This window comes from Taudactylus pleione, unplaced genomic scaffold, assembly GCF_031769625.1.
Source record: "Taudactylus pleione unplaced genomic scaffold, aTauple2 ptg000333l, whole genome shotgun sequence".
Taxonomy (NCBI): domain Eukaryota; kingdom Metazoa; phylum Chordata; class Amphibia; order Anura; family Myobatrachidae; genus Taudactylus; species Taudactylus pleione.
In genome coordinates this window covers 2,823,919-2,849,241 of record NW_028284734.1, presented here as the reverse complement: position 1 = coordinate 2,849,241, position 25,323 = coordinate 2,823,919, and the positions used below count along the sequence as shown (strand labels likewise).

Sequence of the window (25,323 nt, the reverse complement as noted above, 5' to 3'; positions counted from 1 at the left end):
GCGTAGCCTCTGCAAACACAGTTTCCATCGCAATTGCTAGTTCTTGCACGCGCACTGCGATTCATACACATGCGCAGAACGCAACAATCGACTGATTGCATACGTCTTTGCAACTGCGTTCCTTGCTGAATCAGGCCCTTAGTAAACTATTAGCAAATTAACACACAAAAAAAAAACAGAAAAAAGTGCGTAGTCTGGGTAAAAAGCCAAAAGACTGAGGGCCTGATTCAGACCCGGTCGCTATTTGCGGCTGCTCGCTTTCAAAAAGGGGCCATCTATGCAAATCTTGCGCTCGCTCTTTGTGGTGTAAGGACGCCTCTATGTCTAAGCGAGCGATGGCATATTGCGCTCGCAAGTGTTTAAAGACGCCCCCTTGCCACTCGCAACACACGTCATCTCCGGTATTTGAAGGATTAATCGGTAACATCGAGAGCCATCGGACCAGTTCGCAGTGCTTGAGGTAGACCTTACCCTCCCGCAAGCACTGCGAGCAGTTCAGGGTAAAAAACAACCAAGTGACGTGTTCAATAGCGCTACTTTGCTAAGTATGCACACCCATTAAACTCCGTTCTGACGGTTACCACCCACAAACGGCACTATCAGTCACTCATTCCATTGGGCAATCTTTTCAGGGTGAGCGAGCAAAATCTGATTGCTCGTACTAGTTTGCGCACACGCACTGCGACTTATACGCATGCGCAGATGGACGACCATCACTCAGAGCGAGCGAGTGCAACTTAGCATCTGAGTCTTAATCAGGCCCTGAGGTCCTATGATATAGGAACTGCGCCTGTTCTCCATCACCTGCCTGCTGACAGGCACTGCTCACATCTAAGTGAGTGACTTTCTATACTCGGCTTACTCTTGTCTGCTCTTTCCCTTCTGTGTTACGCCTCTCCAGGCGTAAAAAGTTAAAAGTCAATGATATGCTGCATCAGCAATTTATTATACCTCAAAATGATGCAGAGTGAACCCAATGTCCATATGGATCCACCTGAAGGAAACCCATGCAAATATGAGAAGAACATACAAACTACATACACATGGTCCATGCCTGGGAATTGAACTCAAGACCTCAGTGCTATGAAGCAATAATGCTAAACACTATGCCATCTGTGTTGCCCTACTAAACCTGCAGCTCCATGAACTACGATTTGCTAATGTTTTGACCCACATGTTAGAGACCCCCAGGCAACAGTTGGGTGGTTGACCAAAGCTAGGGGTAAGAAAAAACTATCCTGACCCCAGATGCAAACAGAGCAATAAAACTCTGGCCAGAATGTCAGCTGTGTTGAGTCCTTATGAATGAAATCTTGGTGAATGTACCTCCTGTCCACAGTTTCTCCAGCATGTAAAGCTGGCCACACACTAGACCAACTTACATCCAACCAGCCAACTTGTTTATTGGTTGGAATGAAAATCTGGTAGCATATGGGAGTAAATGATGATCAGCAATTTGCTCCTAAATGCCAGAAAACAGATGAAAATGGTCGTTTAGACAAGTTTGTTAAATGTTTGATCTAAACTATTTGTTCAAACAACAGTTTTGGTTCATTTTCCAATGTTTGGGAGCAAATTGCTGATTGTATACCTTACCAGATTTTCATTCCAACCAATCAACTAGTTGGCTGGTTGGACAGATAATCTTTAGATGTGTAGCCAGCTTTAGTCTAACAAATGCACTTTGTATTATTGAACATGTAATATTGCAGAGAACATTCTGATTGAATTTGGAATCCATTCCCAGATGTGAAGGCTATGAACTAGGGGTGAGCGGGTTCGGGTTTCTGAAATCCGAACCCCCCCGAGCCACCCGATCCGAGTCCGATCCGAGTCAGGCTCGACTTTTCCCGCCTGACTCGGATCTGAAATCGAGGCAAAACGTCATCATCCCGCCTTCCGAGTCTCGCGGGTTTTGGATCCTATATAAGGTACCCGCGTCGGCGCCATTTTCTCACTCGGCTGTGGACAGTGAAGAGGGAGGGTGGGAGTTAGGGCTGTGTAGTGTAGTGTAGTGTAGTGCTGCTGTTGTCCACTACTTCAAAGTCCATAGGGGCTGGCTGTGTTTTGCTGTGCTGCTGTTGTTAATAGGGGCTGTGTCCACTACTTCAAAGTCCATAGGGGCTGGCTGGACTGTGTTGTGCAGTCAGTTCTCCATAGGGGCTGTGTCCACTCCAAAGTCCTGTGCAGTGTCCCAGTCCTAAAGGAGTGCTGTAGTGTTGTCCAGGGGGTGCTCTGTCCATCAGGGGTGCTCCCCCCAAGTGCTAAAAAAATAATATATTTTCTGTGTTTGTGAATTGTGTGCGCAGTAGCCGCACGTGCATCAACAAAGTAGTGCCAAGCGTGCGCCTGTGTCATAAGTAAAGGGCCGGCTGGCTTGACCGTTAAAGGGTGCTGTAACCCCCGAAAGTACACTCCAGTCCAAACCAAAAAAAAATTATTTTCTGTGTTTGTGAATTGTGTGCGCAGTAGCCGCACGTGCATCAACAAAGTAGTGCCAAGCGTGCGCCTGTGTCATAAGTAAAGGGCCGGCTGGCTTGACCGTTAAGGGTGCTGTAACCCCCGAAAGTACACTCCAGTCCAAACCAAAAAAAAAATTATTTTCTGTGTTTGTGAATTGTGTGCGCAGTAGCCGCACGTGCATCAACAAAGTAGTGCCAAGCGTGCGCCTGTGTCATAAGTAAAGGGCCGGCTGGCTTGACCGTTAAGGGTGCTGTAACCCCCGAAAGTACACTCCAGTCCAAACCAAAAAAAAAATTATTTTCTGTGTTTGTGAATTGTGTGCGCAGTAGCCGCACGTGCATCAACAAAGTAGTGCCAAGCGTGCACCTGTGTCATAAGTAAAGGGCCGGCTGGCTTGACCGTTAAGGGTGCTGTAACCCCCGAAAGTACACTCCAGTCCAAACCAAAAAAAAAATTATTTTCTGTGTTTGTGAATTGTGTGCGCAGTAGCCGCACGTGCATCAACAAAGTAGTGCCAAGCGTGCGCCTGTGTCATAAGTAAAGGGCCGGCTGGCTTGACCGTTAAAGGGTGCTGTAACCCCCAAAGTACACTCCAGTCCAAACCAAAAAAAAAATTATTTTCTGTGTTTGTGAATTGTGTGCGCAGTAGCCGCACGTGCATCAACAAAGTAGTGCCAAGCGTGCGCCTGTGTCATAAGTAAAGGGCCGGCTGGCTTGACCGTTAAAGGGTGCTGTAACCCCCGAAAGTACACTCCAGTCCAAACCAAAAAAAAATTATTTTCTGTGTTTGTGAATTGTGTGCGCAGTAGCCGCACGTGCATCAACAAAGTAGTGCCAAGCGTGCGCCTGTGTCATAAGTAAAGGGCCGGCTGGCTTGACCGTTAAAGGGTGCTGTAACCCCCGAAAGTACACTCCAGTCCAAACCAAAAAAAAATTATTTTCTGTGTTTGTGAATTGTGTGCGCAGTAGCCGCACGTGCATCAACAAAGTAGTGCCAAGCGTGCGCCTGTGTCATAAGTAAAGGGCCGGCTGGCTTGACCGTTAAAGGGTGCTGTAACCCCCAAAGTACACTCCAGTCCAAACCAAAAAAAAAATTATTTTCTGTGTTTGTGAATTGTGTGCGCAGTAGCCGCACGTGCATCAACAAAGTAGTGCCAAGCGTGCGCCTGTGTCATAAGTAAAGGGCCGGCTGGCTTGACCGTTAAAGGGTGCTGTAACCCCCGAAAGTACACTCCAGTCCAAACCAAAAAAAAATTATTTTCTGTGTTTGTGAATTGTGTGCGCAGTAGCCGCACGTGCATCAACAAAGTAGTGCCAAGCGTGCGCCTGTGTCATAAGTAAAGGGCCGGCTGGCTTGACCGTTAAAGGGTGCTGTAACCCCCGAAAGTACACTCCAGTCCAAACCAAAAAAAAATTATTTTCTGTGTTTGTGAATTGTGTGCGCAGTAGCCGCACGTGCATCAACAAAGTAGTGCCAAGCGTGCGCCTGTGTCATAAGTAAAGGGCCGGCTGGCTTGACCGTTAAAGGGTGCTGTAACCCCCGAAAGTACACTCCAGTCCAAACCAAAAAAAAATTATTTTCTGTGTTTGTGAATTGTGTGCGCAGTAGCCGCACGTGCATCAACAAAGTAGTGCCAAGCGTGCGCCTGTGTCATAAGTAAAGGGCCGGCTGGCTTGACCGTTAAAGGGTGCTGTAACCCCCAAAGTACACTCCAGTCCAAACCAAAAAAAAAATTATTTTCTGTGTTTGTGAATTGTGTGCGCAGTAGCCGCACGTGCATCAACAAAGTAGTGCCAAGCGTGCGCCTGTGTCATAAGTAAAGGGCCGGCTGGCTTGACCGTTAAAGGGTGCTGTAACCCCCGAAAGTACACTCCAGTCCAAACCAAAAAAAAATTATTTTCTGTGTTTGTGAATTGTGTGCGCAGTAGCCGCACGTGCATCAACAAAGTAGTGCCAAGCGTGCGCCTGTGTCATAAGTAAAGGGCCGGCTGGCTTGACCGTTAAAGGGTGCTGTAACCCCCGAAAGTACACTCCAGTCCAAACCAAAAAAAAATTATTTTCTGTGTTTGTGAATTGTGTGCGCAGTAGCCGCACGTGCATCAACAAAGTAGTGCCAAGCGTGCGCCTGTGTCATAAGTAAAGGGCCGGCTGGCTTGACCGTTAAGGGTGCTGTAACCCCCGAAAGTACACTCCAGTCCAAACCCCAAAAAAATTATTTTCTGTGTTTGTGAATTGTGTGCGCAGTAGCCGCACGTGCATCAACAAAGTAGTGCCAAGCGTGCGCCTGTGTCATAAGTAAAGGGCCGGCTGGCTTGACCGTTAAGGGTGCTGTAACCCCCGAAAGTACACTCCAGTCCAAACCAAAAAAAAAATTATTTTCTGTGTTTGTGAATTGTGTGCGCAGTAGCCGCACGTGCATCAACAAAGTAGTGCCAAGCGTGCACCTGTGTCATAAGTAAAGGGCCGGCTGGCTTGACCGTTAAGGGTGCTGTAACCCCCGAAAGTACACTCCAGTCCAAACCAAAAAAAAAATTATTTTCTGTGTTTGTGAATTGTGTGCGCAGTAGCCGCACGTGCATCAACAAAGTAGTGCCAAGCGTGCGCCTGTGTCATAAGTAAAGGGCCGGCTGGCTTGACCGTTAAAGGGTGCTGTAACCCCCAAAGTACACTCCAGTCCAAACCAAAAAAAAAATTATTTTCTGTGTTTGTGAATTGTGTGCGCAGTAGCCGCACGTGCATCAACAAAGTAGTGCCAAGCGTGCGCCTGTGTCATAAGTAAAGGGCCGGCTGGCTTGACCGTTAAAGGGTGCTGTAACCCCCGAAAGTACACTCCAGTCCAAACCAAAAAAAAATTATTTTCTGTGTTTGTGAATTGTGTGCGCAGTAGCCGCACGTGCATCAACAAAGTAGTGCCAAGCGTGCGCCTGTGTCATAAGTAAAGGGCCGGCTGGCTTGACCGTTAAAGGGTGCTGTAACCCCCGAAAGTACACTCCAGTCCAAACCAAAAAAAAATTATTTTCTGTGTTTGTGAATTGTGTGCGCAGTAGCCGCACGTGCATCAACAAAGTAGTGCCAAGCGTGCGCCTGTGTCATAAGTAAAGGGCCGGCTGGCTTGACCGTTAAAGGGTGCTGTAACCCCCAAAGTACACTCCAGTCCAAACCAAAAAAAAAATTATTTTCTGTGTTTGTGAATTGTGTGCGCAGTAGCCGCACGTGCATCAACAAAGTAGTGCCAAGCGTGCGCCTGTGTCATAAGTAAAGGGCCGGCTGGCTTGACCGTTAAAGGGTGCTGTAACCCCCGAAAGTACACTCCAGTCCAAACCAAAAAAAAATTATTTTCTGTGTTTGTGAATTGTGTGCGCAGTAGCCGCACGTGCATCAACAAAGTAGTGCCAAGCGTGCGCCTGTGTCATAAGTAAAGGGCCGGCTGGCTTGACCGTTAAAGGGTGCTGTAACCCCCGAAAGTACACTCCAGTCCAAACCAAAAAAAAATTATTTTCTGTGTTTGTGAATTGTGTGCGCAGTAGCCGCACGTGCATCAACAAAGTAGTGCCAAGCGTGCGCCTGTGTCATAAGTAAAGGGCCGGCTGGCTTGACCGTTAAAGGGTGCTGTAACCCCCGAAAGTACACTCCAGTCCAAACCAAAAAAAAATTATTTTCTGTGTTTGTGAATTGTGTGCGCAGTAGCCGCACGTGCATCAACAAAGTAGTGCCAAGCGTGCGCCTGTGTCATAAGTAAAGGGCCGGCTGGCTTGACCGTTAAAGGGTGCTGTAACCCCCAAAGTACACTCCAGTCCAAACCAAAAAAAAAATTATTTTCTGTGTTTGTGAATTGTGTGCGCAGTAGCCGCACGTGCATCAACAAAGTAGTGCCAAGCGTGCGCCTGTGTCATAAGTAAAGGGCCGGCTGGCTTGACCGTTAAAGGGTGCTGTAACCCCCGAAAGTACACTCCAGTCCAAACCAAAAAAAAATTATTTTCTGTGTTTGTGAATTGTGTGCGCAGTAGCCGCACGTGCATCAACAAAGTAGTGCCAAGCGTGCGCCTGTGTCATAAGTAAAGGGCCGGCTGGCTTGACCGTTAAAGGGTGCTGTAACCCCCGAAAGTACACTCCAGTCCAAACCAAAAAAAAATTATTTTCTGTGTTTGTGAATTGTGTGCGCAGTAGCCGCACGTGCATCAACAAAGTAGTGCCAAGCGTGCGCCTGTGTCATAAGTAAAGGGCCGGCTGGCTTGACCGTTAAGGGTGCTGTAACCCCCGAAAGTACACTCCAGTCCAAACCCCAAAAAAATTATTTTCTGTGTTTGTGAATTGTGTGCGCAGTAGCCGCACGTGCATCAACAAAGTAGTGCCAAGAGTGCGCCTGTGTCATAAGTAAAGGGCCGGCTGGCTTGACCGTTAAAGGGTGCTGTAACCCCCGAAAGTACACTCCAGTCCAAACCAAAAAAAAATTATTTTCTGTGTTTGTGAATTGTGTGCGCAGTAGCCGCACGTGCATCAACAAAGTAGTGCCAAGCGTGCGCCTGTGTCATAAGTAAAGGGCCGGCTGGCTTGACCGTTAAAGGGTGCTGTAACCCCCGAAAGTACACTCCAGTCCAAACCAAAAAAAAATTATTTTCTGTGTTTGTGAATTGTGTGCGCAGTAGCCGCACGTGCATCAACAAAGTAGTGCCAAGCGTGCGCCTGTGTCATAAGTAAAGGGCCGGCTGGCTTGACCGTTAAAGGGTGCTGTAACCCCCAAAGTACACTCCAGTCCAAACCAAAAAAAAAATTATTTTCTGTGTTTGTGAATTGTGTGCGCAGTAGCCGCACGTGCATCAACAAAGTAGTGCCAAGCGTGCGCCTGTGTCATAAGTAAAGGGCCGGCTGGCTTGACCGTTAAAGGGTGCTGTAACCCCCGAAAGTACACTCCAGTCCAAACCAAAAAAAAATTATTTTCTGTGTTTGTGAATTGTGTGCGCAGTAGCCGCACGTGCATCAACAAAGTAGTGCCAAGCGTGCGCCTGTGTCATAAGTAAAGGGCCGGCTGGCTTGACCGTTAAAGGGTGCTGTAACCCCCGAAAGTACACTCCAGTCCAAACCAAAAAAAAAATATTTTCTGTGTTTGTGAATTGTGTGCGCAGTAGCCGCACGTGCATCAACAAAGTAGTGCCAAGAGTGCGCCTGTGTCATAAGTAAAGGGCCGGCTGGCTTGACCGTTAAAGGGTGCTGTAACCCACAAAGTACACTCCAGTCCAAACCAAAAAAAAAATTATTTTCTGTGTTTAGCCGCACGTATATATCAAATCGATATAACATAAATGGAGGACCAAACTTTCTCCGATAAAAATAAAATAGAGAAAGATCAAGAACCACTTCCTCCTAGTGCTGAAGCTGCTGCCACTAGTCATGACATAGACGATAACATGCCATCAACGTCGTCTGCCAAGGCCGATGCCCAATGTCATAGTAGAGGGCACATACAATCCCAAATGGCAAAGTTCAGGAAAATGACCTTGAAAAAGACATTTAAATCAGCTGAAGAGAAACGTAAACTTGCCAATATGCCATTTACGACACGGAGTGGCAAGGAACGGCTAAGGTCGATCCCTAGTATGTTCATGACTAGTGGTTCAGCTTCACATGACGATGGAAGCCCTCCTCCCACTAAAAAAATCAAAAGAGTTAAGCTGGCAAAAGCACAGCGAAGAACTGTGCTTTCTAAGAAGATATCACAAATCCCCAAGGAGAGTCCAAGTGTGGTGGTGGTTGCGATGCCTGACCTTCCCAGCACTGGACGGGAAGAGGTGGCTCTTTCCACCATTTGCACGCCCCCTGCAAGTGCTGAAAGGAGCACCCACAGTCCACTTGCTGATATGCAAATTGAAGATGTCACTGTTGAAGTACAACAGGATGAGGATACTGGTGTAGCTGGCGCTGAGGAGGAAGTTGGCGAGGAGGATTCTGATGGTGATGTGGTTTGTTTAAATCAGGCTCCGGGGGAGACAGTTGTTGTCCGTGGGATGAAAAAGCCCATCACGGTCATGCCTGGGCAGAAGACCAAACATTCCACCTCTTTGGTCTGGCAATATTTCTATCCAAATCCGGACAACAACTGTCTTGCCATATGTACCATATGTAAAGGTGAAATAAGTAGGGGTAGGGACGTCAACCACCTAGGAACATCCTCCCTTATACGGCACCTGCAGCGCGTTCATAAAAAGTTACTGTCAAGTTCAGAAACTTTGGCTAAGACCGTAAGCAGTCCAGGGACACCTAAATCCCGTTGTCCTGTTGTATCCAAGCGCCTGCAAACCACACCGTCAACTCCCTCCTCGTCAATTTCCTCGTTAGTCAGGATCGGAAGTAGTCCTGCAGGCCATGTCACTGGCATGACTGACTCTCCTATCCGGGATTCCTCTGGAGGATCCTGCATTGCTACGCCTACTGCTGCCGCTGCTGCTGTTGCTGCTGCTGGGAGTCGTTCATCATCCCAGAGAGGAAGTAGGAACACCACTACTTTTACTAAACAATTGACCCTCCAACAGTCCTTAGCGAGGAGGATGAAGTACGACAGCAGTCATCCTGAAGCAAAACGTATAACTGAGGCCTTGACTGCTATGTTGGTGTTAGACGTGCGTCCGGTATCCGCCATTAGTGCAGTGGGATTTAGACAATTGATGGAGGTAGTGTGTCCCCGGTTCCAAATCCCGTCTAGATTCCACTTCACTAGGCAGGCGATACCGAGACTGTACAGAAACGTCAGAAAAAGTGTCCTCAGTGTCCTGAAAAATGCCGTTGTACACAATGTCCACTTAACCACGGACATGTGGACAAGTGGAACAGGGCAGACTAAGGACTATATGACTGTGACAGCCCACTGGGTAGATGTATCACCTTACGCAGCAACAGCAGCAGCGTCACCAGTAGCAGCATCTCAGAAACGCCAGCTCGTTACAAGGCAGGCTACGCTGTGTATCACCGGTTTCAGTAAGAGGCACACCGCCGACAACCTCTTAGAGAAACTGAGGGAAATCATCGCCCAGTGGCTTACCCCACTTAGACTCTCCTGGGGATTTGTGATATCTGACAACGCCACCAATATTGTGCGGGCATTACATCTGGGCAAATTCCAGCACGTCCCATGTTTTGCTCACACAATAAACTTGGTGGTGCAGAATTTTCTGAAAAGCGACAGGGGCGTGCAGGAGACGCTTTGGGTGGCCCGAAAAATTTCTGGCCACTTTCGCCATTCAGCGACTGCGTGCCGAAGACTGGAGCGCCAGCAAACACTCTTGAACCTGCCCCGCCATCACCTGAAGCAAGAGGTTGTGACGCGGTGGAACTCAACCCTCTATATGCTTCAGAGGATGGAGGAGCAGCAAAAGGCCATACAAGCCTATACATCCACCTATGACATAGGCAAAGGAGGGGGTATGCACCTGACTCAAGCGCAGTGGAGAATGATTTCCGTGTTGTGCAAGGTTCTCCAGCCCTTCGAACTTGCCACACGTGAAGTCAGTTCAGACACAGCCAGCTTGAGTCAGGTCATTCCCCTCATCAGGCTTTTGCAGAAGCAGCTGGAGAAAGTGAAGGAGGAGCTAAGACGGAGCGATTCCGCTCGGCATGTGGGACTTGTGGATGAAGCCCTTCATTCGCTTTGCCAGGATTCCAGGGTGGTCAATCTGTTGAAATCAGACCACTACATTTTGGCCACCGTGCTTGATCCTAGGTTTAAAGCCTATGTGGTGTCTCTCTTTCCGGCCGACACAAGCCTGCAGAGGTGCAAAGACCTGCTGGTGAACACACTGTCAGCTGAAGCGGAACGTGACACGTCAACGGCTCCTTCTTCATTTTCTCCCGCAACTGGGGCTGCCAGGAAAAAACTTAGGTATCCTAAGCAACCCGCTGGCGGTGATGCAGAGCAGGCAGGACCAAGTTTGGACATCTGGTCCGGACTGAAGGACCTGGCAACAATTTCTGACATGTCTACTGTCACTGCATATGATACTGTCACCATTGACAGAATGGTGGAGGATTACATCGGTGACAGCATCCAAGTAGGCATGTCAGACAGTCCATACCTGTACTGGCAGGAAAAAGAGGCAATTTGGAGGCCCCTGTACAAGCTGGCTCTATTTTACCTGAGTTGCCCCCCCTCCAGTGTGTACTCCGAAAGAGTGTTTAGTGCAGCCGGGAACCTTGTCAGCGAAAGGCGTAGGAGGTTGCTTCCACAGAATGTGGAGAAGATGATGTTCATCAAAATGAATTATCAGCTCTTCCAGGGAGACCAGCCTCCAGAAGGTACAGAGGGACCTGTGGTGGTGGATTCAAGTGGGGACGAGTTAATACTTTGTGAGGATGAGGATGTACACACTGAAGAGGGTGAGGAATCGGTGGATGAGGAGGATGAGGATGACATCTTGCCTCCGTAGAGCCAGTTTGTGCAGGGACACATTAATTGCCAGCTTGTTTTGTGGGGGCCCAAACGAACCAATCATTTCAGCCACAGTTGTGTGGCAGACCCTGGCGCTGAAATGATTGATTTGTTAAAGTGTGCATGTCCTGTTTATACAACATAAGGGTGGGTGGGAGGGCCCAAGGACAATTCCATCTTGCACTTCTTTTTTTTCTTTGCATTATGTACAGTTTGGGGCCTAGTTTTTCTAACTGCCATCCTGTCTGCCACTGCAGTGTCACTCCTAGATGGGTCACGTGTTTGTGCCGCCCACTCGTGTCGCTTAGCATAGTCATCCAGCTACCTCGGTGCAACCTTTTGGACATGAAAACACTATTGTGAGGTGTGAGGTGTTCAGAATAGACTGGAAATGAGTGGAAATTAAGGTTATTGAGGTTAATAATAGCATAGGAGCAGAGAAACCAACAAATTCTGTGATTTTAGCTGTTTTTATGCTTTTTAAAAAAAAAATACAGATCCAAAACACAAAACCCAGAACCCAAAACACGGAAGGGTGGTTTTGGCAAAACCAATCCAGATCCAAAACACGAAGAAAGATCCAGATCCAAAACCAAAACACAAAACACGAAAAGTGGCCGGTGCACACCCCTACTATGAACACATAGCTGCTGTATACAAAGGTGACTCCTGATCCCCTACATGGCTTTAAAGGTATAGCTGTCTCTGCACAGGTTGCTGGCAAAGAAATAACTGGTAATTGGCAACTACTGGGATATACAGTATACTGTGCAACTGAACAAACTGTATGCATCCTGTACAGAAACACTTTCTACATGCAAAATAACCTGAAAATGACAATATTTCATATTTATCTATATGAGTAAACAGCTTTAAAGACACAGGTAGATGTTGAAGAAACATACCAGAAAAGTATTTGTGATCCAAAAGACCCTCGCTGTAACTACCTTCCTTGCCAGGTGCAATGGCTTTGGGATTGCCAGAGTCTTTTGTCCAGTTCCTAAAAATTATTACAAATTCTACAATTATGCATTTGCAAGAAATAGGAGGAAAACTCATCTATCACACTCATTCAGTAACAATCCTGGATTCTCTACTTTCCAATCAGGGATTCTGATGCTGCTGCCTTGTTCTCACAGTGACATCAACCAATGGGCAGGAAAGGTGAAAGGTGACACAGGGCTTTGGCTTTCTACACAATCATAAGGACATGTCCTGCCTCACTGTCTATTTCAGAAGAATAAACAACCTTGTGCTCATACCCTAAATGGTAAAATAAAACTGTCGCTGAGCCTTATGCAGAGTTTAACGCTAATTGGCTATACAGTATATGATAGCGCAATGCATGCGAGGAAATAAGTGATGTTATTCATCTATATTTAGAAGTGTATGTATACTGCTGTGCACCCTTCCCCTATTTGTACGCTTAATTTGCTACTGGTCGCACCCACCCCCTATACGTACGCTTGGTTTGCTACTGGTCATCATCAATACGGCGCACTTGCACCAGCCTATATGGCAAATTAAATGCCTGGTATTTATGCTTATGTCCAACTCTGCATGATCCACAGACCTTTGTTCATACAACAGAACTTCTTGAGTTAATTTAAACTGACCTTAATAAGGATTGAGATGTCTCTTCTTCTGATAGAATTTCGCAAACCTGGAGCAAATATTATTATTATGAGCATCTTCTCAATGCGAACAAGGGAAGAAAGTAAAGACAGGTCATTTTTTTGCAACCTCATATCTCTAAAGGATACAGGACCTCAATCAGAGTCGGTCGAAGCGGCCGCACGGTCGTATGGAAAAAGGGGCCGGATATGCAAATGATTCCCTCGCAAGTTGCGTCCCTAAGTTCGGATCGGTAGTTGGGCGACCAAGGGGAGGAAGCGGTCTGAAGACAAAAAAATACGCCCCCTTCTCGTACGCATTGCACATCATCTCCGGGCATATAAGGATTAATCGAGACCATCGGAACTGGTCGTAGAGCTTAAGGTTGACCATACCCTCTCTTAAGCTCTACGATCATGTCAGTGTAAAAACCTCCCAGGTCACATGTGCCATGACACTACTTTGTAAATTATGCACTCCCATAATCCGTATGCACTCCCATAAAACGCCATTCGCATGAGGCACGCCTGCGTTCGGATCTCCACTCCCCCGTTTTCAAGCACCTTCCCCTGTTACCACCCACAAACGCTTCCATCTGTCACTAAAACTACCGACCTGGCTGTGTTCAAGAAGAGAGAAATTTCTGATCGTAGCGGCTAGTTTGCGCACGCGCATTGCGAAATGTACGCATGCGCAGTATAGCGAACATCGGTGGCGTACGACCGTGCGGCCGCAACGACCGACTCTGAATGAGGTCCACAGTACCTTTTGTCCTCAACTCAGGAGTATGTGACATTAGCAGATCTACACATACAGATGTGCCCACATACATCTATCCTCCGTGCGCTGCAAGTCGCGCCACACATGCGGAAGCTCAGTGTGACTCGGTAGCGCCGAGCGTCTTTTCGTGCGTCTTTTTACCTTTAAATGTGTCTTATTCGCAGAACGATGCATATAGCACAGCAGCTATGATATGCAGCATGCCTATGTTCTCTGAGCAAGTGCGGGTGTATCTGCATGTGAAATGCTACGTTACAGTGTCAGCGGCTGTAACAGTGTAACGTAGCATTTCACATGCAGATACACCCGCAGACACACAGACCATAGGCATGCTGCATATCATTTTAATCAGCAGAAGCTGCTTGTGCTATCTATTCACATCATTGAGCAAATAAGACGCGAATAAGTAGGTAAAAAGACACATGAAAAGACGTTCGGCGCTACTAAGTCATGCCACGGCATGGAGCGACTAGAAGGGCTGTTTAACTTCAATTTAAGATTCACGGATGCAACAAAGGTTCTGTATTATGTATTGAGCATAAACACACAGGAGGTGACTAGTCAATGCCACTTGATAAAGCTATAATATAGGGATATATCCTGGGAAAACATTAGACTATTGCTGGCCTGTGCCTTCTTCATGTATCTGGAATCATTTGTAATAATTATGTATCTGTTGTATGGTTACACCAAGATGTTCAAAATAGGTTAAATCCTGGATTAGCATTATACAAAGGCCACCTAGTCTTGAACAAAATATACTGTATTTAGAGCTCAGGGGGAAATGTACTAAGCCTTGGAGAGAGATAAAAAGGAGAGAGATAAAGTACCAACCAATCAGCTCCTAACTGTCATATTACAAGCTGTATTTGAAAAATGACAGTTAAGCCCCCATATACAGTGCGATATAGCAGCTGATCCAACGGATTGGTACGATATTGCTGCTATATCGTACCGTGTGGGGGGCATGATATCGACCAGTGCGCGCTCCCATGGGGTCGTACATGGCACCTCCAGATTTTACTGCATGTCCACTTGACCTGGGGATGCTATGCAGCGCTATGCGGGTGGGGGGGCGGTCGGGCAGCAGATCGCTCCGTGTGTAGGGACCGCCAGATATGTCGGCCGTCGGATCGGTCGTCGCATCGAAAAGGTGCATATCGCACAGTGTATGGGGGCCTTTAGGAGCTGATTTGTTGGTACTTTATTTCTCTCCACTTTATCTCTCTCTCCAAAGCCTAGTAAATCTACCTCATATGTCTTTTATATTTACCTTATCTAATAGGCTGTTGTATAGCAGGCACTGTGTAAACTGTTACATTTTGACATTTAAGCCTACCCACATCAATATACATATACTGAGCTACAGCACATTTATACTGATGTTAGTCGTTATCTGACTTGATTTTCAGAAATTGAGATATGCGTTTTAAGCTTTAGCAGATGCTTCAGCAGTATTTATGGTGCTTGTCCTTACAGCACATGGTACAAGAGGGGTAGGAAAGGAAGGGAATGGCCTCACAATAGTCACAATACATAATCTGTTGCAAATTATATTAGACACAATTTATTGTAAAATCAATAGATAAAAAAATCTAATGACGACAGGTACCTGGTAATTCAAATATCATTAAGCATTATATAAATAAAAAACATATATTTAAAATGCAATTTCAATCCTCTAAAATGTAGGGCAAGGTTGAACAGCTATGAAAATGTCCAGAGACCTGCAATCCGTTTAAAGGATTAAATCAGAGCTGGTCTTACACACCAATATACAAGTCTTGCACAATTTAGCTATGCCTTAATGGCTGCCCTGCTAAACCTGGCGAAGTCTTGTAGGGTAAAAATGGTTGGAGGATTCCTGTACACTGAGCAGAGACACCGAATACAGTTACAGTTACCAGGAAACACAGAGGCGCCGGGCAGAGCAAGTGCAGTCAGGATGAACGGTGCTGCAAACTGGACCACAGTTGTGGACAAGACAAAGGGGTATTTCACCCATTGATTTATTGCTTGATGAACAATCAGTAAGGTGGAGGGGGCCTGGATTGCACACCCTAGCTACTTGTAATGGAAGTGTTGGGTATGGGAGACCGACAGTTGGGATGCCGGCTGTCAAACGACCGACATCAGCATACCGATGCTCAGATTTCTGACAGGGGTTAGGTAAGTTTCCTAACCCTCACCCCATTCACCCTCTAACCCTAACCCTTCCAGCATCCTAACCCTCCCCATCCCGCACCCTAACTCTCCTGGTTAGTTCCTAAACCTAACCCTTCCCCGCTGGTGGTGCCCAACCCTACCCCACTCCCGGGGGGTGCCTAACCCTAACCTCCGACCCCCGCGGCCATTCCCTACCCCCCCCCCCCGTGGTGCATAAACCCCCCCGCACTGCTAACAGCTAGCCCGGGCCACTATACTTACGATCGGAATTCTGGCTGTCGAGATTCCAGCGTCGGCAACTCACCTGATGTCGGGATTCCGGCGCCGGTGTTGTGCTGCAGGTCGGTATTCCCGCGCCGGGATTCACCCGCCGGCACATCCTGATCGTCGGTACTCTGACTACAGCCCGTAATGGGATGTGCTACTTAGCTAAGACAATGGGCCGTATTCAGCTGGCGGCAAAAAGCCGTTCTCGGCGAAAAGTTCTCGCCGGTGACGTCATTTCGCCAGGTAAAAACATTTCCCCGTGTTCAATTCCACAGACTTTTCGCCGGTGCGAAAAGTCTGCGCCTTGTAACCAGCGGGAAATATTTGCCTCTGAAAGGAGGTGGATAAAAGTGCAGAATTGGGGGTTTGGGGTACAAAGTTGCGTCAATACCCCTGCAGCCTTGGAAGAGTCCCCCGAAGGTAAACTTCATCAAAAAAGTTTAAAAAATACTTTAGATCACCCCAAAAAAAGTACGTTTTGGGGGTGAAAAGAAAACAAAGTTGGGGGACAAACTTAAAAACTAACTAAATAGACTCCAGGGGGTCCCCCAAGTATGCCCCAGGTGTTTTTTTTGTTTGCAGGAGTTTGGAGAAGGTGCATTTTTTAAGTTTTCTAAAACATCACATTAGTGAATTTTAACCATGCTAGCACCCATTTTCATGTACCTCAAATTTGATGGAACTATTTTTTAGCCAAAAAACACTGCTAAATGCTATTCTTCACCATTTATGCAAAGACGCTAATCAGCAGCTATTGAGAGCATTTCAGCTCCCCAAATACCTTCAGCAGGGCTATTCGGGGGTATCCATAATGATCCCACATGTCAGTGCATCTTTTGGGGGGTGTCAGGCTGATTTCCCCAAATCTGACAGGACTTTTCGCCGATTTGAGTTTCGCCAGGACGCGTTCTCGCGTCCTTTGTAACTGAATAGGGCGCATAGCGGGGACGAGTGCAATACTTTTCCAGAGGCAAAACTAGCAATGACGGCGGAAAGTCCGGCAGGCGAAAAGTCCGGGACTTTTCGCCGGCAATTGAATTTGGGCCTTAGTACTACAACATAGAAAGAAGGAGAGCAAAAAAAAGTTATGAGTTTACCCACCAATGTCAAGGTAACCTCATCGGCAAGTCCCTAACATTATAGGTGTTCATGTCTGGGGCATACCAAATATGATGTATAATTATTAAATGGTTGTATGGTGCACCTGCTCTCTTTTTTTCTATGTTGATAAAGAATCAGGTAACACCTACTTAATATCAAATACAGCACACATAATCTATGCTGCAGTAGGAACCAACTGACTGATTACCTCTATTCAGTTTAATTGAGCAGATTGAAATCTGGACTGTGGTTCTGATTCAGTAGCGTACGCAAATGCAACTATGTACGCAGATCGAGCGATTGTTAGCCATTGCGCACACGTATCCATTTGAACGCCGTTTCCTGGGTGTGCATAGCTTAGCCACTGTGATTGCATACGCAGCTTTAGAGCCATTACGTGCAGAGAGACTTGCAGTGTCTGCGGCAGGTCAGATCAGGTGTAAATGCTGTGTGAGTGGTCGATGAGCGTCGATGGTACCGATGTTTACACAGAAGAGCGACAGTGGACGGATGTGAGAAAGCAGCAGTGGGCGTCTTTATGTCTGCAGTGCTTTTGCAAGCATTAGCATATTTTCGCTGCTGCGTTCCGTGCGAATTCGCAGCTGCGAACGCAATAGTGATCGCTGCAGAATCAGGCACTGTGTCCAATTTGTGTTTTGTATTTGGATGACTGGTCAGGTTTGACCTTGTTAATGGAATGCTATTTCATAGCTGTTCAGGCATAGCTAAATTGTGCAAGACTTGTATATCGGTGTGTAAGACCAGGTCTTATTTAATATTCGGGACATTTTCAGAGCTGTTCAGGTATAGCATATTTGTGCAAGACTTGTATATCAGTATTTAAACCTTTCAGTGCATTTTAGGGAATTGAAATTGTATTTTAAATATGTTTTTTTGTTTATTTAATGTATTGTGATATTTGAATTACCAGTTACCTGTCGTTATTATATTTTTTTTATCTATTCATTTTACAATAAATTGTGCATAATATAATTTGCAACAGATAATGTTGTGGCTATTGTGAGGACATTCCCTTCCCACCATTATCCTTCCATTCCTACCCCCCTTGTACCATGTACTGGGTGGACAAGCGCCACGAATATTGCTGAAGCATCTGCTAAAGCTTAAAACACACTTGTCTAATTAGCTGGGAAATGAACCCAGTCATTCAGAGGCTGCTATCTATCACCTAACCTATTTGTAGGAGTCACGCAGATAGTTTCACATCAGTTTTTCAGAAATTGAGATATGGCTGCACACAATGGCATGGTCAAGTAGGTCCCAAGCACAAACTATAGTATTGTTAAGTGGCCCATACACCTACGCGATCAGCATCCGATCCGATTCACATCAGATTACCCTTAAGTCCCGTCGTCACCATTTCTTTTTTTTCTTAGCACAGGATCTGTCGTAAAATCGATCCTGTGCCTCACGCGCTCATTAAGGGAATAGGGACGAACAGTCATTGAAATGACTTTAATTACCACACGACGGATCGCATGTAAAAAAAAAATGCACGATATGATGTGACATATGTGCTGCACATATGATCATAAGACACGATTGAAGGACCCATGGGAGCGTGCATCAGATGAAAAAAATGTAGGTGTATGGGGCTTTTAGAGTATTGTACCACATGAAGAATCAGGAAGGAGGAAAAAGGAATGAGAACAAAAGGAGACTTAGAAACTTGGTCTTTTTACAAGAACAGTTAGAGTGCATTGTTCGGTAGTTCTTAAGGCAATACAGTATAGAGAAAATATAATCCCTAGATATGCTTCACGAGGTCTTCAATTATAAGTCTGCCTTTTCATAAAGCTCAGTATGCTCACAAGCACATGGATGCCAACAGTTTTTCAATCTCAAGGTAGAAGGTTGGGGCAGGTAGCGGACAAGAGCACAGTCTAAATAACAATTCGATGTCATGAGCTGGCAGTGGGCAAGACAAGTCCAGTATACAATCCCAGGTCACGGACAGTCAGCAGACAAAAGTAAGTCCATTAACAGGCCGAATTCAAGGCAAGTAGCAGGCAAGAGCAGAATTCAGTTAACAAGATGCGATCTAGAGCATAGTCTAGTTAACAAACCGAGGTCAGGGCAGGTGACAGCAACAGAATCCAATGGCAATACAAACACGGGTACACCACTAGTACAGCTGTACACCAAAAGGAAGCCTTAAAGACCTGAAGAACCAATAGAAGTGCAGGAGGTCCAGCCCATAATCACATCATCGCACCTGTAAGTGTAAAGAATCTCCCCTGTATTTGCATTAGTCCCCTAGAGTCACTCTAGGGAGGGCTTCTGCCTATAACAACCACCCGTTGTTCCCATAGAGTACGACGCACTCCCCGGTACTTAGGATGCCGCTAGGTCTTAACCTCTGGACAGAAGGGGCTTATACAAACAGCGGCAGTTTGCAAGGTAAAACTGGAGTAGTAGTAGTAGTAGTACAAAGGTAATAATAACCACAGAGAAGCCTGCAGCCATGGACACCAGCAAGATAGAATGCACACTAATAACAGGTAGCCTGAATATCAGCAATACTAAGTTATAATATCGCAGGGTAATAGCACAGAGCATCGTGCACTGTGGACAATAACATAATATGACTGCATATAAACATAACTACATAAAATAGTGGCAATCACAAACATCATATATATTGCAAAATGGTATATCAATAAACTCAGATACGCATGCAGCTGGCAGTATGGAATTGCAGCATAACATATAATGCAGAGTGGAATAGCAATATATTAACCAGCATGGGTTTTGGACGAGTATAATAGCAGCAAGAGATATATACATATATTGCTGTATGTAATAGCAAAAGCACACAGCACCAATGGCTTGCAGAATGGATTTGCAGCACAATCAATGTTCCAGGTATGCTTGCAACAGGTACAGCTAACGCAAGGCAGAGCCAGGGCAGGAACTATGAATATCAAACAGCAGATACAAGAACAGGGACCGGATGGCATGACTTCCACAAGAAACTATCTCCAACAAGGCAGGGAATGGGCTGAATGCCCTATAACAGAAGTCAGAGCAAATCCTGTGTGAGCAAACGAGACCAACCTCTGGTAATTACCACTATGAGCAGCTGAGTGCTGCATGTTCACAGAGGCTTCCCAGTTGGGAGCAATCAGCCTGGACAAAACCTCACTGTGGCTCTAACCCTCTCAGCTCTGGCTGGAAATTGCAGCAGATATGAGCTGTCATGACGGAATCGGTATGTAATGCCAGCTGTCGGGATGCCTATTGTCAAAATACCAACAGCGGCATCACGATGGTTGGTATCCCGACAGGGGTCGGGTAAGTATACTTACCCTCCCCCATTCTTCCCCTAACCCTCCCTTTTTGTTGCCTAGCCATAACCCTCCCCACCCCGCACCCTAACCCTCCCCGTTAGTGCTTAAACCTAAATCTCCCCCCATTGTGCCTAAACCTAACCCTCCCCCCTTAGTGCCTGACCCTAACCCCCCCCAGTGGCGCCTAACCCTCCCCCTAGAGATGCCTACCCCAAACCTCCCCCCCTAACAACCTAATGCTAACCCCGCTAAGCTACCTAAACCTAACGCGAAGGGCGCCACAGACTTATCTCGTTCGGGCAGCCGTCCTTCTGGATTCCAGCGTCGGGATTACGATAGGCGTCGGTATTTCGACGCCTATTTTAAGTCCCTTGTCGGGCTTCCCCCGTCGGGATTTAGACCATAACTACATCCCGTCACGGCGGTTTATAACAGTAAGCAGCTCTCTGCAGGAGACAAGAAGTGGCATCTGGTGTTTCCCCACATGATGAGAGTTTGATAGGAAATTGAAGGGAGTTAGGTACAATATTTTGGGTAAAAAGTAAGGGATTTGTCCTATTTTCCACTAAGTCTTGGTTTTTTCAGATTGATGGGACAACTTCAGACTACATGTTCCATTTCTCTACAGTGCAGGCACAATCCACTGATCCATCTTCTAGTCTTCTCCTCTATAGAAAGCCAAAAGGACCCTACTTGCATGGGTTCAGGTATGCACTTAGTGGGCAGAGATAACATGTCATGAAATGACCCTACAGCTGAATAACATAATCCCAGAACAAAGCAGCGACCCCTGCAAGTTGCTCTCTGCAGGAGATGAGAAGCAGAGTCAACAGCAGTATCCAGGCTAAATGATAGACACAGCCAATGCCTAGCAACAGATCTGGCACCTGCCGCGACCTCTAACAGTAGTTGGAGTTTAATTGGTTATGTTGTTTCCTTAAGGAGTTGTTTCCTAGTGAAATTTAGTACATTTCTGCTATTATTTTCTGTATCATTTCAAGAAGTTCTGCTCTAAATCCCTGTTGTGCACTTTAAACAATCTAAATGCTGCTAAACAACTGAAGACGTACCTGCCTTGTAGCTGTCTCCATTCTATCTAGTTGTATTCGTCGGACTGATTTACACATATGTTGTATCTCTGGAGATTGCTGGCCTAGAAGTAAAAGTCACATTTATTATGAGTACAATCAATGATCTTAGGGGTTTGCATTATTGTATGATCTGTAGTGATCTTCCATCAGCATACACTATAATGATAGTGATCTTATTAACTTCACTAATATCATAATCAGACTCTGCTGTCATTTTCAAGTCAAAAGCATTGCAATATTGGGACTATGGGCCTGATTCAGCAGCGTATGGAATTGCAATTATGTACGCAGATCGGACGATTGTTCAGCACTGCGCATGTGTATGCACCGCACTGCGAATGTGCACAAAATTTCACTGCGATCACGCACGCACATAGAAATCCAGCGCAGAGTGATTGACAGGCAGTGAGCGTTTAGGGGTGGTGACGGGTGAGTAGTTTAAGAAACGCAGGCGTGCCTGTTCGTTTGAATGCCGTTGCATGGGCGTGCGATGAGACTTGCAGCTTGAGTACTCACTGCGTGCGATGAGACTTGCAGTTCCTGTGAGACAAACAAAAATGGCAGCTGCTCAATCAATCTAGCAGTACTAATCAGGTGCATGAAAGGGAGGGGTCATACTAAGTAAAAGAAGGAGGGGGATTTAACCCCCTATTGTACCTCAGCACACTGAATAATACCTGCAACAATATATGAAGACTATATGGTCATAGAAATTCAGAGATATTAGTTGCATGCATTTGCAAATACATGGGAGGCTGCTGGGCCACGTCACGGCTTCTCTGTTACCAGCAGTCCCTAACACTAAGGGGTTCACGTCCGGGGCGCAGTGCACCCCAAAAAACGTCCAGCCCAGGACCCCCCCAGGGCATCACACGAAAATGGAAGAAGAGTGACAGTGCAGTGTAAAGTTCCTGTGACTGGTCAGAGCTACTGTAATTGTGCGTGACGGGCTGATGTACTGTACGTCGCTGGTACCGATGTATACGCAGGACTGCGAGGTATTGCGGATGTGAGAAAGCAGTAGTGGACATCTCTGTGCTGGCTGAGCTGTGACAGGCATTAGCATATTTACACAGCTTTATTGCGTGCGATTACGAAGCTGCAATTGCGATCCATACTGAATCAGGCCCTATATCCGGATATTGGCTGCATAGTCACAGTGCGTTTGACCAGCATGACACTTTGGTATAATGAACCATCTCATCTGACATATCTTTAAGGAAAGGCACTTGGAAAAGTTCACCTGCTTAATTACTTAATTAATTTCATCCAAGATGTATTACTATAAACGGATACTAACCAAACTTCCAAATAACTCAATACAACAGCTTGTTTTTTTTTTTTTTACAATTGACAATGTAAATATAATGTATGCTTATATGATCATAGCCCAGAAGCTTATCTTTGTTTATGATTTTTTTACAGCAGTATTCGGAGAAGAGTCAATAAACTACAGTTCAATATATGACATTTGTGGGCGCAGCACAAATGGAGGTTTTTTTTACTGCACGCTCCTATCTGAGTAAGGCCATCTTTCTAGGGGAAGCACATCAGATAGTGGTCAGGGGTGAAATATTTTATATGATTTAATGAGAGGGAATTTGTCGGTAAAATGTGTTTATAATTCGATGCGGGACAGGAAAACTTTCATCTCATTTCGTGGGATGAGCTTTCTTAAATCATTTCCAATGGGTTTTAAAGACTTATGCTGGAAACACACTACACGATGTTTGTACCCAGCGATATCGGACGCGGCGGACCTGGCGGGGGTGCCGGCATCGGTAATTGCATACTCACTTGCTGATGCCGGAAACGACGAACGACGGTATAGTGCGTACACATTGGACGATAAAACTAAATTGTCATACCGATGTGTCGTTATCGGCAATATTGTTTAAAATATCGTTTAGTGTGTGCGCAGCTTTATGTCCCTGATTTTCTCATTGCATTTTTATCCCCTTATAAGGACATGTTTTTAAAAGTCTTTGGAGGCAGTAGAAGTACTTTCATTTAGACTCTTTTTGCACATTCCATGTACATGCTTTGCTAGAGATATTTGAATATTGTGGTGAGGGATGGACCATCGACTGTCCTCCTGAGAAATACTGTCTATGAAGGATCCAGCATTCCAGAAGAACTTTTTGTTATGCTGTATATAAGCCACATACAGTATCTTCAAATTTCTATTGGAGATTTGAGACTTATGTATTTGTAAGTGTACCTATATAAAATCTTTTTATGTGACTATGTGACAGTATCATACAAGATTTATTTTTAATTTGTTTTTTTTCTCCAATGAGAAGTCACCAGAATATTCCTGAGCTGCATATAAAAGAAGAAAACTGAGACTTACTTTATTTGAAATGTCTCCACATATATCCAGTAAGCACATAGTATTTACGGACCTCTTCCTGCACTGTGTACTCTTTGGAAACTTAAGAATCCACTTCTTTCACATATTTCGTTTTTTTACACAATATGGTGTTTATCTATATGTAATATAACTTTATGTAACTAACTACAGTATACTATTGTTGTGTTTTGTTGTTTATATTCCCATTATGAATTTTGGGAAAAAGAGGATTTTTCTTTTTTTATTGTTCTGTTGTGTATTTGGGTGTTATAAGGTGGCTCTATAGTTATTTTATATTTGACTATAGTGGTTGGTGCTCTGCATAACTCTGAATCACATTAACTGATCATTTGTCTCCTGGGTTCTGATAACAATCCAGTGACTATGCCATCGCCCCCTACAGCTAAGGAATGGTTAAGGCGGAATTACATTTTATTGACAATGGACAATATAACGCTCTTGATCAACATTCTGACTTACTGTAGTTTGCACAGTGAATCCCCCTTCATCCCTCCCTGGTACACTGTGAAAGAACACCTTCTTAACCCTGAATATCTTCTCTGGGACTCTGTGCTCTTCTCCGAAACCCCCCAGAGAATTAATCCAAGTATAAACTCCAAATACATATGTGGCCTAATCAGTGCAACCGAACTATCACATCTATTCTGCCCTCTACCCAGTAACATTGGTCTGCAAATTCCCAGCCTCTCCCACTTACAAACCGCCCCCCAATCCTTTCTTTATTTTGCATTGTAAGGAAAAGTTATGTTGTGTTCCTTCTTGGTTAAATTGGATTTGACATTTGCTATATCTATTTAAAAGATGATGTTAGCTCTTTGAATGCAGGTAAACTAGTAGTTTAGTTTGAGGGGTCCATGGTTGATAGGACATTGTGTCCAAAGTGAAAAAAGAAACTGCTCAAGCAAATAATTTATATTTTAATTAATATTTAAAGAAGGCCTAAGGCCCTGATTCAGAGCCGGACGCTCTGACAGAGCGCTCGCTCTGAATCAGGGCCGTCCTTCTTGATTTTTAGAGTGGCCTCCTGGCCGCTCGTATAGCTGTGGGTGACCACCCACAGCTATAGTGAGCGGCCAGGAAGATGGTAGCGATGGTCAAGACCATCGCGACCATCGGGCTTGCGACGCGACCCTTGTGGTAGGGTCTCGTTGCCGCAAGCCCTGGAGTGCTTTCGGCTCAAACAGAGCCGAAAGTACTCCCACTGACATCACTTGTGATGTCAGTGGGGCCGGCCTCAGACGGTAGGCGTTCCCATGGGCATTCCCCCGGCACGCCCACCAATGGGGGCGTGCTGTCACTCAACATCGACAGCACGCCCCCTTTGGTACGAGACCCGGAGCGACGGCTTGCCCGTCACTATCCGGGTCTCGCGCATGTGCATGATGGAGCCGGCTCCGTCGTGCGCATGCGCACTGGGCCACCATCGACCCGCTTGCGAGTGCTCAGCGCTCACGAGCGGGTCTGAATCAGGCCCTAATATTGTACACTATTAGATAACCTGCGACCAAAGAGGTAAACCCTCATCTTCTATACACCCTAAGGGGATCCTTGTTTCCCCTTCATCTCTGAGTGGCAGCAATGCTCACTAGGAAACCTCTATGCAATGGGAGTGGTGCGGACACTGCACTCCACTAGTTGCTATATGCATTTCTTTACAATTGTTTGCACCAAAATTAATATTAAAAAAGTCTGTCTTTGTTTATCCCCTTTTCCCCAACATTATGCATTTGCATGCTCAC

At 45.8% G+C, this 25,323-nt stretch overlaps 1 protein-coding gene across 1 annotated transcript in view; it reads right to left on the bottom strand.

Moving 5' to 3' along the window:
- ANKRD31 (ankyrin repeat domain 31) overlaps positions 1 to 25,323 on the bottom strand; it is a 261,093-nt gene that overhangs the window by 225,009 nt on the left and 10,761 nt on the right. The window contains exons 4-6 of the mRNA XM_088443721.1: positions 21,190 to 21,272; positions 12,497 to 12,543; positions 11,786 to 11,880 (exon numbers count right to left, since the gene is read on the bottom strand). Coding sequence (XP_088299847.1) covers positions 11,786 to 11,880; positions 12,497 to 12,543; positions 21,190 to 21,272 — 225 coding nt within the window. The remainder of the gene's footprint in view (positions 1 to 11,785; positions 11,881 to 12,496; positions 12,544 to 21,189; positions 21,273 to 25,323) is intronic.